General features: G+C 41.7%; 1 protein-coding gene across 3 annotated transcripts in view; it reads left to right on the forward strand.

Moving 5' to 3' along the window:
* Positions 1–13,423, forward strand: part of PIK3R1 (phosphoinositide-3-kinase regulatory subunit 1) — a 455,332-nt gene that overhangs the window by 367,696 nt on the left and 74,213 nt on the right. For all 3 annotated transcript variants that reach the window (XM_086362037.1, XM_086362036.1, XM_086362038.1), the window contains one exon: positions 3,173–3,884. In XM_086362037.1, the coding sequence (XP_086218163.1) occupies positions 3,551–3,884 (334 nt within the window). In that variant the 5' untranslated portion in view covers positions 3,173–3,550. The remainder of the gene's footprint in view (positions 1–3,172; positions 3,885–13,423) is intronic.

A 13,423-nucleotide genomic window follows, 5' to 3' on the forward strand; every position in this document is an offset into this window, starting at 1 on the left:
CTTCAGGCTGGTGTTAACATAGTTTTTAGGTTTATAAAACCTTGAGCAGACCTAGGGCTTTTCGTACTACAGTGTCCCTGGTGCAGGACATGCATAGCTGCAGAGAGATGTCATGAGCAGGGCTTGGCGATTTGCTGAGACTTTTTAGAGGGGAGAGGAGGAATTGCAGGGGACAGGGAAGAAGGGAGAGAGGGATCATTATACTGCTCATTCTGTTAAGAATCTCACCGAACTGGCCTTCTGGGTTGTTGAAACAGGAAGCCATAGGCAGCATCTGGCGGAAAGATCTACCCAGCCTACTAGTTGAGGATTTTCCTCCCCCCCTCCCCCCCAAAAGATATAAACTGCCAGGAAAAGCTAACAAAAATTTCAAGGCAAATTTGAAGGAATTAAATTATTCTTAGGCATATTGCCTGGTTTCCAGGCATTTAGGGATATGTAAATTTCCATGTTCTTTAGAGTTCTGTGTCTCATTTGTAACAGAGTACATTAGTACTAAAAATGGGATTTGCTAGTTCTACATTTTCGTGTGAATTTATGCAGTGAATATTTAATTTGATTCTGGATCTGGCAAAAGGAGAGGCTGTCTTCAAACATAACATAGTTTATTTTTCTCATATGCTCTGCTGGCTGCTTTAATTTTTTTTTCCTCTGCCGACTGAAATGCAAAGTAGAATACTACCCCAAATTAATATTCTTACTACACAAAGATCTCTAGTGTTTGTTTTTGCTTCTTTTAATATGTAACTCTCCTAAGAGCGTTATTGTATTACAGCTAAGAGGCTTTAGCCATGTAAAGTTGAATGCTTTACACTTCTGAATGCCAGTATAACAATTAATCTGTGATTAGGTTTTGCTTCTTAAGATGCCTGCACCGCAGAGTGCCTATAATGTTAAACTTCTAAGGGGTTCCACTCTTGAAAACTTACAAAAGCTCTCTTTGACATAGCACACCGACATTGTGAGGCTATTGTTTTTATTGCTTTATTGTTCAGCCAGCTTAACTGAAACCTTGAGTTTGCTTTTCCTCTTTATGACCAAGATAACCTGGAGAAATGAACATGGGGCGCATAGTGCGTCCAAGTGCGCGCTGTTCTCTGTTGTTCTAGCGGCAATCCAAGCTTCTTACCGCCTCTCTTAAGAGAGTCTCTTGACTCTCCAAGCCCTCTGCCTCCACTAGTTAAAAAAAGAAGAACCTTGCATTTCCTCCTCCACTGAACTGTCTTCATAGAGTGATCTGCAGCAGCTATCTGCTTTCTCTTTATTCCTTAACTCCTTAAAGGCGTGCCGCAAAGTCCATGGGGTCGCAGAGTTGGACACGATTTAGCAACCGAACAACAACAGATCCTCTATACCATTAGACTCGAGTGGCTTGCTCTGCTTTTCTACTGTGCGTCCACGATGGACGCAGCCCTGGGGTGACCTAGCCCTGCCTATTTTACACTCCCAGAGGCCTCTGCAGGATTTCGTCTTAGAGATCACCCTTTTCTACCTGAACCCTCTTACCCCGTATTTCCAGGGCATGGCATTGTCTTCAGACCTTGACTTTCCCATTTCAGCAGCATTCAGTGAGCCTCAATGTTTTGTCCTTGGATTTTTTTTTTTTTTTTGACTTTTAATTTCTTTTTTTCCCCTGAGTTCCTTTATTCCATTGAGTTTGCCCATGTCTTATTTGCAGCTGATAACCAAACTTCAGGTGTGTTCCCTGTCCTGAATCACAGACCAGGTTTTCAGCTACTCACACGTGGGTTTGGATGCTCAGCATCACTGCTAGCCCACCAAGGCCTCCTGGCTTCCCTTTACCTGACACTGGTATCTACGGTCTTCTCATGAACTCAGGGTCACGCACCCTTTTTGCTCTCTTTCTCTGTTTAAAAAAAAAAAAAATCATTTTTATTGCTTTTTAATATCAAACAGTAATAACCTTTGGGATAAAGGAGAAAGTGGGAAGGAGAGAGCATTTTTCCTTTTTATTTTGTACTTTTCTGTACAGTTTATACTTTCTACTTTGCTTTTTTTTGCTTGGAAGGCACCAGCAAAATGACCTAAGTTCTGGTATTATATACTGAATTTTTGTGTCTTTTTTATTTCTTTGCATTACCACATAGTAACATGTTGCTAAACAGACACACAAGTAAATATTTCTCGATTATCTGATGTCATGTATAAATGAGTTCTAAAATAGTGGATGGAGTAGCTGATCTCTAGGCCCCAGTAGTCGGACAGCGCCTTGAACCTTCACTCAGCTCTCGAGGCTGGGAAGAGCCCTTCCTCTTGGCTTCTCTGCGGTCCTGTTCCTCATCTTGCTGTGGTCTCTCTGTCTCCCACACTGGGATGCAGTATCCTAGGCCCGTGTGCTTCTCTCTCTCCATCCATTTTTCAGCACTGCCGTGCCCCCCCACCCCGCCACACCTCTTTGTCCCTTTTCAGTTCCCGCCTTTCCACGCCTTCTCCTGCCACTTTGGTTCATGCCCTCATGCCCACTTGCCCAGATGGCTGCAAAACACCTTGCCTGGCTCTCCTCTTCTGTCTCTATGACAGCCTCTCTCATGCATCAGGATTAGATAGAAATTCTTCACATGTAACCCTGGTCCTGCCCGTCCCCTTTCTCCAAGCCTTTTTCTGGCTCATTGCAGATAGCATTACTCATGAACCCGCCACGAGCATGTGTGGTGTCATACAACCCCTGCTTATCTTTCTAACTCGGATCTGACGCCTCCTCTTTGGCTTCACACATACTGGACTGCCTGTTCTGGCTCTTCCCAGAATGTGACACATGCCTCCTCAGAGCTTCACCTAAGTTCATGCCGCATGTTCTTTCTGTCTTCAGATGCCTGCAGTGAGATGTGGGCTCTCCCCTGCTGGAACTCCCTAGCGTTCAGTCTCTGCTCTCTTAGGACATGTACCTCATGTCACGCTTCCTTGTGTCCCTTCTTGTCTCAGAGATGTTGCCACGTGCCAGCACCCCTCTCAGCCTGCCGAGCATTCTTAGAAAGCAGGGACTGCCTGCCTCCCTCATCTTTGTTGTGTATACCGCGTGAAGCCCAAGTACGCCGGCCCATGTCCGTCTGCCAGATTGGTTAAGTACTTGTTGAATGGCAGTCCAAGTCCAGACTCATGCAGATGGCCCAAGTGTGCTGCTCATTCATAAGTCTTGCTTTCCCTTTGCTAGGTGCAGCTCGCATGTGGCGTGCCACAGTCAATGACAGATGGGCAGTGTGACAAGAGTGTCAGAAAGGATCGGGCCTCGCCGGGGGACTCAGCCTGGAGTCGGCTTGTCGACGAGTCGCTGAAGAGGAAGCTGGTGGGGGGACCGTGGCCACAGAGGAGGAGAGCCTTGACTTCAGTCACACCCTTCATGGAGGACAGATGGACGGCCGGATGGCCAATCACCTCTCCTCCTAAACCTTTGGAGATTGATGCTTTGTCTCCTGCTGGAGGTGTATCAGGAGCCTTCGCACACACTCTGAATTCACTTCCCGGAGAAACGTCAGGGTAGACTGCAGTGTGCAGCCAGCCTCAGCCGTCGCATGGTCTCAGGTCTGCAGCCATGAGTGCCGAGGGGTACCAGTACCGGGCGCTGTACGACTATAAGAAGGAGCGGGAAGAAGACATTGACTTGCACCTGGGGGACATATTGACTGTGAACAAAGGGTCCTTGGTCGCTCTTGGATTCAGTGATGGACAGGAAGCCAAGCCTGAAGAAATTGGCTGGTTAAATGGCTATAATGAGACGACAGGGGAGAGGGGAGACTTTCCGGGAACTTACGTAGAATATATTGGAAGGAAAAAGATCTCGCCTCCCACACCAAAGCCCCGGCCACCTCGACCCCTTCCTGTTGCCCCAGGTCCTTCAAAAACTGAAGCAGACAGTGAGCAACAAGGTCAGTATTGATGAGTGATTGTTTCATGACTCCTTTTTTTTTTTTTTAAAAGGAAAAGTCTCAGATTGGTTGGGCTGGGCTAAAATGCTCTGGGCAGAAATTGTTTTAGCAGCTTTACTTGAATTTACATGCGGTGCATAAAAGTTGATTAGTTATTACATGGCTAGAAATTTGTGTTCGTGGGGTGGAGAGTTGTTATAAAAATAGGACATGATATATGAGAACGTGTTTAGTGAATGTCTCTGAACATGATTATTAGAGTCACCGTGGAATCAAACACCTATTGCATTCTTATTCGTGTAATTGGTAATGTATATCCAAATAATCATTAGGGGAAAGTAGAGGGTAAGGTTAACTTAAGTATATTTCTTCATGGAAAATGGAGAGAGTAATAAAATGACCACAGAACTCGGCAGAGAGGAAACCAGTGTTTTTATAACCTGATGTCTGCCTCTTGGTTTCTTCTCCAGGAGTACTGGCTGAAGCCCAAACTCAATCCTGTAGTTAGTATAAATGCATAGGGAACCTCTTGCTGCCCGGGTCATGTCGTCTGTTCATGAGAAAAAAAGAAGCCACTGAATGTTTTTCTCAAATGGAAACCACCTTGATCCAAACCCACTCGTGTTTTTTTTTTTTTTCTTCATATATATGTAATTTCATTTATTGATTTTTGGCTGTACTGGGTCTTCATTTTCTCTAGTTGTGGCCAGAGAGGACTACTCCCTAGTTGCAGTGCTTGGGCTTCTCGTTGTGGTAGCTTCTCATGTTGCAGAGCACGGGCTTTAGGGCACTTGGGCTTTAATAATTGTGGTTCCCCAGGCTCTAGAATGCGGCCTCGCTAGTTGAGGCACATGGACTTAGTTGCTCCGAGGCGTGTGGGATCTTCCCAAATCAGGGACCGAACCCATGTCTCCTGCATTGGCAGCCGGGTTCTTTACAACTGAGCCACCAGGGAAACCCCGAAACCCACTCATTGTTGATGGGAGATGGTCTCCACTTCAGCTCTGAGCACAGCTGTTCCTTAAGGTGTTTCACAGGGACAAGCCTTTTGCTGTTTTGCTGTTAACAGCCTTGTCAAGTCATTTTTTCACTAGTAAATCTCAAGCGTTATTCCCCCTGTATAATCTTTTGCCCACAGACAGAGAAAGGTATGGAAAGATGTGTTTCTAATGGGTGGACTCAACTGCAGTGGTTATTGTCAAGTAAAACTGACTCTGTATTTCTGGATAAGCTCCTGGTACTTTTGTGTCTTCTTTAACATTGACTTATTCTAGTGTAAATGAATGAAGTACCAAGAGTGAAGAAGCAGAATGCAAGGCTAAATAGAATTGGGAATATTTTATAAAAGTCAAGGAACTCACTAAAGATTCTTGAAGAGAAGAGCTTTTCTCTTCCATCCCAACCCAACAGGGATACTTGTTTTATAAACATTATACCATTTGTTAGAAGTAATGCCCAAATGATACATTTAACTTGACAGTTCAAAACAATAGTTCAGAACTGATTTCCTTTAGGATTAATTGGTTTGATCTCCTTGCAGTCCAAGGGACTCTCAAGAGTCTTCTCCAACACAGTTCAGAAGCATCAATTCTTTGGCCCTCAGCTTTCTTTATAGTCCAACTCTCACCATCCATACATCTCTACTGGAAAAACCATAGCTTTGAATAGCCAGACCTTTGTTGGCAAAGTAATGTCTCTACTTTTTAATATGTTGTCTAGGTTTAATATGTATGTCTGGGTCACAGTTTTTCTTCCAAGGAACAAGCATCTTTTAATTTCATGGCTGCAGTCACCATCTGCAGTGCTTTTGGAGCCCAAGAAAATAATGTTGGTCACTGTTTCCATTGTTTCCCCCATCTATTTGCCATGAAGTGATGGGATTGGATGCCATAATCTTAATTTTTTGAATGTTGAGTTTTAAGCCAGCCTTTTCACTTTCCTCTTTCACTTTCATCAAGAGGCTCTTTAGTTCCTCTTCACTTTCTGCTATAAGGATGGTGTCATCTGCATATCTGAGGTTACTGATATTTTTCCTGGCAGTCTTGATTCCAGCTTGTGCTTCATCCAGCCCGGCATTTCTCATGATGTACTGTGCATATAAGTTAAAGAAACAGGGTGACAATATACAGCTTTTTTTTTTTTTTTTTGCTAACACTTTTAGTTTCCTATCTTTTTTTAAAATATCAATTTATTTATTTTAATTGAAGGCTAATTACAATATTGTATTAGTTTTGCCATACATTGACATGAATCTGCCACAGGTATACATGTGTTCCCTATCCTGAACCTCCCTCCCATCTCCCTCCACATCCCCTCCCTCTGGGTCATCCCAGTGCACTAGCCCCGAGCATCCTGTATTATGCATCGAACCTGGACTGGCGGTCTGTTTCACATACGATAAATATACATGTTTCAATGCCATTCTCCCAAATCATCCTACCCTTGCCCTCTCCCACACAGTCCAAAAGACTGTTCTATACATCTGTGTCTCTTTGCTGTCTCACATACAGGGTTATCGTTACCATCTTCCTGAATTCCATATATATGCGTTATTATATTGTATTGGTGTTTTTCTTTCTGGCTTACTTCACTCTGTATAATAGGCTCCAGTTTCATCCACCTCATTAGAACTGATTCAAATGTATTCTTTTTAATGGCTGAGTAATACTCCATTGTGTATATGTACCACAGCTTTCTTATCCATTTGTCTGCTGATGGACATCTAGGTTGCTTCCATGTCCTGGCTATTATAAACAGTGCTGCGATGAACATTGGGGTACACGTGTCTCTTTCAGTTCTGGTTTCCTCAGTGTGTATGCCCAGCAGTGGGATTGCAGGGTCCTATGGCAGTTCTATTTCCAATTTTTTAAGGAATCTCCACACTGTTCTCCATAGTGGCTGTACTAGTTTGCATTCCCACCAACAGTGTAAGAGGGTTCCCTTTTCTCCACACCCTCTCCAGCATTTATTGCTTGTAGACTTTTGGATCGCAGCCATTCTGACTGGCATGAAGTGGTACCTCATTGTGGTTTTGATTTGCATTTCTCTGATAATGAGTGATGTTGAGCTTCTTTTCATGTGTTTGTTAGCCATCTGTATGTCTTCCTTGGGTAAATGTCTGTTTAGTTCTTTGGCCCATTTTTTGATTGGGTCGTTTATTTTTCTGGAATTGAGCTGCAGGTGTTGCTTATATATTTTTGAGATTAATTCTTTGTTAGTTTCTTTGTTTGCTATTATTTTCTCCCATTCTGAAGGCTGTCTTTTCACCTTGCTTATAGTTTCCTTTGTTGTGCAGAAGCTTTTAAGTTTAATTAGGTCCCATTTGTTTATTTTTGCTTTTATTTCCAATATTCTGGGAGGTGGGTCATAGAAGATCCTGCTGTGATTTATGTCGGAGAGTGTTTTGCCTATGTTCTCCTCTAGGAGTTTTATAGTTTCTGGTCTTAGGTTTAGATCTTTAATCCATTTTGAGTTTATTTTTGTGTATGGTGTTAGAAAGTGTTCTAGTTTCATTCTTTTGCAAGTGGTTGACCAGTTTCCCAGCACCACTTGTTAAAGAGATTGTCTTTTCTCCATTGCATATTCTTGCCTCCTTTGTCAAAGATAAGGTGTCCATATGTGCGTGGATTTATCTCTGGGCTTTCTATTTTGTTCCATTGATCTATATTTCTGTGTTTGTGCCAGTACCATACTGTCTTCATGACTGTGGCTTTGTAGTAGAGCCTGAAGTCAGGCAGGTTGATTCCTCCAGTTCCATTCTTCTTTCTCAAGATTGCTTTGGCTATTCCAGGCTTTTTGTATTTCCATACAAATTGTGAAATTATTTGTTCTAGCTCTGTGAAAAATACCATTGGTAGCTTGATAGGGATTGCATTGAATCTATAGATTGCTTTGGGTAGTATACTCATTTTCACTATATTGATTCTTCCGATCCATGAACACGGTATATTTCTCCATCTATTTGTGTCCTCTTTGATTTCTTTCACCAGTGTTTTATAGTTTTCTATATATAGGTCTTTTGTTTCTTTAGGTAGATATATTCCTAAGTATTGTATTCTCTTCATTGGAATTGTTTCCTTAATTTCTCTATTTTCTCATTGTTAGTATATAGGAATGCAAGGGATTTCTGTGTGTTGATTTTATATGCTGCAACTTTACTATATTCATTGATTAGCTCTAGTAATTTTCTGGTGGAGTCTTTAGGGTTTTCTATGTAGAGGATAATGTCATCTGCAAATAGTGAGAGTTTTACTACTTCTTTTCCAACCTGGATTCCTTTTATTTCTTTTTCTGCTCTGACTGCTGTGGCCAAAACTTCCAAAACTTTGTTGAATAGTAGTGGTGAAAGTGGGCACCCTTGTCTTGTTCCTGATTTTAGGGAAAATGCTTTCAATTTTTCGCCATTGAGGATAATGTTTGCTGTGGGTTTGTCATATATAGCTTTTATTATGTTGAGGTATGTTCTTTCTATTCCCGCTTTCTGGAGGGTTTTTATCATAAATGGATGTTGAATTTTGTCAAAGGCTTTCTCTGCATGTATTGAGATAATCATATTATTTTTATTTTTCAATTTGTTAATGTGGTGTATAATATTGATTGATTTGTGGATATTGAAGAATCCTTTCATCCCTGGGATAAAGCCCACTTGGTCATGATGTATGATCTTTTTAATATATTGTTGGATTCTGTTTGCTAGAATTTTGTTAAGGATTTTTGCATCTATGTTCATCAGTGATATTGGCCTATAGTTTTCTTTTTTTGTGGCATCTTTGTCAGGTTTTGGTATTAGGGTGATGGTGGCCTCTTTTGGAAATTTACCTTCCTCTTCAATTTTCTGGAAGAGTTTGAGTAGAATAGGTGTTAGCTCTTCTCTAAATTTTTGGTAGAATTCAGCTGTGAAGCCATCTGGTCCTGGGCTTTTGTTTTTTTGGAAGATTTCTGATTATAGTTTCAATTTCCGTGCTTATGATGGGTCTGTTAAGATTTTCTATTTCTTCCTGGTTCAGTTTTGGAAAGTTGTACTCATATCAGATAAAATAGACTTTAAAACAAAGGCTGTGAAAAGAAACAAAGAAGGACACTACATAATGATCAAAGGATCAATCCGAGAAGAAGATATAACAATTATAAATATATATGCACCCAACATAGCACCACAATATGTAAGACAAATGCTAACAAGTATGAAAGGGGAAATTAACAATAACACAATAATAGTGGGAGACTTTTAATACCCCACTCACACCCATGGATAGATCAACTAAACAAAAAATTAACAAGGAAACACAAACTTTAAATGATACAATAGACCAGTTAGACTTAATTGATGTCTATAGGACATTTCATCCCAAAACAATGAATTTCACCTTTTTCTCAAGTGCACTTGGAACCTTCTCCAGGATAGATCACATCCTGGGCCATAAATCTAGCCTTGGTAAATTAAAAAAAATTGAAATCATTCCAAGCATCTTTTCTGACCACAGTGCAGTGAGATTAGTTCTCAATTACAGGAGAAAAACTATTAAAAATTCCAACATATGGAGGCTGAACAACACGCTGCTGAGTAACCAACAAATCACAGAGGAAATAAAAAAAGAAATCAAAATATGCATAGAAACGAATGAAAATGAAAACGTAACAACCCAAAACCTGTGGGACACTGTAAAAGCAGTGCTAAGGGGAAGGTTCATAGCAATACAGGCATACCTCAAGAAACAAGAAGAAAGTCAAATAAGTAACCTAATTCTATACCTAAAGCAACTAGAAAAGGAAGAAATGAAGAACCCCAGGGTTAGTAGAAGGAAAGAAATCTTAAAAACTAGGGCAGAAATAAATGCAAAAGAAACAAAAAGACCATAGCAAAAATCGACACAGCCAAAAGCTGGTTCTTTGAGAGAATAAATAAAATTGACAAACCTTTAGCTGTACTCATCAAGAAACAAAGGGAGAAAAATCAAATCAATAAAATTAGAAATGAAAATGGAGAGATCACAACAAACACAGAAATACAAAGGATCCTAAGAGACTATTATCAGCAACTACATGCCAAGAAAATGGACAACTTGGAAGAAATGGACAAATTCTTAGACAGTATACAGCTTTGATATACTCCTTTACCGATTTGTAACCATTCTGTTGTTCTATGTCCAATTGTAACTGTTGCTTCTTGACGTGCATACAGATTTCTTAGAAGGCAGATAAGGTGGGCTGGTATTCACATGGTATTCCTATCTCTTTAGGAATTTTCCACAGTTCATTGTCATCCACACAGTTAAAGGCTCTGATGTAGTCAATATAGCAGAAGTAAAGGATTTTCTGGAACTCTTTGCTTTTTCTGTGGTCTATTGGTTGTTGGCAATTTGTGTTGGCTCAGATGGTAAAGAAACTGCCTCCAGTGCTGAAGATCCAGTTTCGATCCCTGGGTCAGGAAGATCCCCTGGAGATGGGAATGGCTGCCCCCTGGAGTATTCTTGCCTAGAGAATTCCATGGACGGAATTCTATGGGCTGTAGTCCATGGAGTCAGAAAGAGTCAGGCACAACTGAGCGACTTTCACTTCATTTTCATTTGTCGCAGTTTGAGACTTCCCTGGTGGCTCAGATGGTAAAGAATCTGCCTGCAATGCAAGAGACCCAGGTTCGATCCCTGGGTTGGGAAGATCCTTTGGAGAAGAGAATGGCTACCCACTCCAGTATTCATGCCTGGAGAGTTCCATGGACAGAGGAGCCTGGTCCATACAGTCCTCTGTAGGGACAGAGGACCCTACAGTCCATAGGGTCGCAGAGAGTCGAACACGACTAAGTGACTAAGCATGCACACAATACGAAAGATTACAAAATCATAAAAATATCTGAGTTGGAGTAGAAAAGATTATTTAACAGGTGGAAAGGGGTGCCTTGCCAAGGTTAGGGACAAAAATTTTGTAAAAATAACTGCTACACAAAAATTGCGTTTGATATCTGCTGTCAGGTGTAACTTCATTTGATTATAGCATATGGAGAAGCCAGTTATTCCTTAAAAATAATTTTCTCTTTGTAAAATATAAAATATTTTATAATGCTTTCTTTCTCATGTACTATGGTAACAATTGAGATTTTTAACAGCTTTTTCTTTTTTTTTAATGTATAGAAAGTTAGAGTAAAATAAAAAATTTTAGCAGAGTTTAATAAGAAAGAGATACATAATGTGCACTAAAGTAAAGAGCAGGCCTGAATATAAATGAGAAACTAGGAGCCATTGAAAGGTTGAAAAGGTAGTATGGGGAGGTTGGGTAGGGAGCTGAGATGCTAAATATTAGATTTTCTAGAAATGTTAATCTGAATGTTAATGTCTTCTGAAGAGGATTCAGCAGCTCATGCTAGTTGCATGTCAGATTGATAGGGAAAACAGTTGTAAGGACAGATTTGTTGGAACCTGTGGGACTCTAATTTCGTTTGCCTAAGCGTGTGTTTATTATTTGAAAAGTGTTTGCAGGGACAAATTATGTGAAGGTGAGAAAGGATGGTTCTTTTCTTACTGTAATTGAATTCATTGGCCTTTTTTCCGTTTTTACTCCTTCACCTGACTTAGCCTGTTTTTCAGGTTTGACTGTCTTTATTTTATTGAGGAGGTACCCCTGTGACATGCAGGTCTCTTTTGTGGAAGGAGTGTCCTGGGGATGGTGGGCACGGCACCCCTGCTTGGAATAAAAGGAGGCCGCTGGGACGTGCCTTTAAGACCCCTCACTGCCTACCCTCTTTGTAAAAGGAAGTTGTCCTTAAACTCTGCCCACAAGTAGAATCTGTGTGAGAAGTTCCCCCTTAGATAACAACATGCTTTCCCCACTTTTCTTGTATGTTCCTAGAAATAAAGCTGTCATGTTTCACTTTGGGGAGGAAAAGAGGGTCACAAACCTATTTGAAGATCTGGCACCCAGTTCCTCTCAGGACAATGTGCCATTCAGCTATCTGGTTCGCGTGCAGTTTTCTTAGTAAGTGCTGGCCTGTTTGGATTGAGTTTCTATACTTGATAACCTTGTGTTTCTTGGAGTTTAAATGATCTGAGTGCCTATTCTGTGCCAGAAAGCAGGGATGAAAGATGAAGTCAGGACCTGAGAGAGATGGCGTGCCCTCTGATGCACTTTGCAGCCCCCCTTAAGCCCCTTTCCCACCTTGCGCTCTGCTTGGACACCCTCTTAGCTGACCTACTCTCCACTCTTTGCTTAAAGCTTTCTTCTCAAGGAGACTGGCTCTGCCTACCTCAGTCTCACGTGGCAGCCTTCCTCTCCGCTTTGGCAAAGCATTTATCATCTAACTTACTACAGAATTTACTTGCCATGTCCTTTGTTTATTTTCTGCTCCCTCGGGTAGACTATAAGCCCCGTGAGGGCAGAGCAGTCTCTATTGTCCCAACAGTGCTGTGGGTGCTCAGCAGGGGGACAGATGCTTGCTGTTGAAATGTATCATCTAACTGGTTCACAGCCCACGTGACTGTGGAAATGAGCCATATGCTTTGTATGTCAAGTCTGTTGCAGCCCATTTCTGTTTTTAGACATCATGGTTTATTGTGCATGCACATCATTCACATCTGAGGGATCTTGCAGCCTTGGCCTCGACTGTTGCCTGGTGGTCTGTAAAACTGTTATTTTTTTATCCCGTTTCCTAGGACTGGTAGTTCTGCTGGCAGGAAAGCTTGTGGAGCTGAGAGTGGGCTCGGTCAGCCACTTAAGCAAAGTGAATAGAACTTGTGTCAAGATGAGCAAGTGTCCTCAGGAGCAGACTTTATGCCCTCACTCCCCATCTTTTATCTCCTCTTTGCATGGAAGCTAAAATTGCGGCTCTGAGCAGCACATTTCATTTCCGCAAAACCCAGTCAAACCCTGTTTTACCCTCTCTGAAGAGAACCTCTTCCCTGCCTGGTGCAGGTAATGGGTGTGCACAGTGGATGGGACATGTGAGCTCTTGAAAAGCCATCCTTCCACCCTCTCTGCATCAGGCTGCTTGCACGGGACATGGCATTCCCATAAACACAGCCCTCTTCAACCATGCTGCCATATTTCCCCTGACACAAGGAAATGAGTTGATGGAAGTGGGGATTTAGGGATAAGAGAATCAAGAGAATCAAAATGTGTTTCTTTCAGATAGCATCCACTGGGGCTATTTCTCGAGACAGTCTTCTGCAGTCCTTTAATTAAAGTCACGCTAATGTGGAATATTTAGACTAGCGAGATTCCAGGACCACAGCAGTTTGTAGAGGATGTTGAAATCCGCTAGCCTGAGTGATCACTTAGGAATCTGAGTTCATCCCCACCTCCATCCCCCATCCACACACTCCTCCCCCAGCTCCTACTTTGGACTCTCACAGTGGGTCCCAGCTGGTCCCACATATAAAACATAAAGCACACATTTGGTGTGGCTTATTTTAAACTTTGATCAAAATTCTTTCTAAACAGAAAAGGAGAAAAGCCTGCAGCTTGTGTTTGCTTTCACGGTCTCCCCAGGCACGTGATTTTTCCATTTTTCACACTCAGCATTTGTGTGTCCCTTCACGGCTGTCGTTCCC

Source organism: Bos grunniens, chromosome 20 (genome assembly GCF_055505025.1).
Source record: "Bos grunniens cultivar Pamir isolate PY7600 chromosome 20, Bosgru_T2T1.0, whole genome shotgun sequence".
Lineage (NCBI taxonomy): Eukaryota > Metazoa > Chordata > Mammalia > Artiodactyla > Bovidae > Bos > Bos grunniens.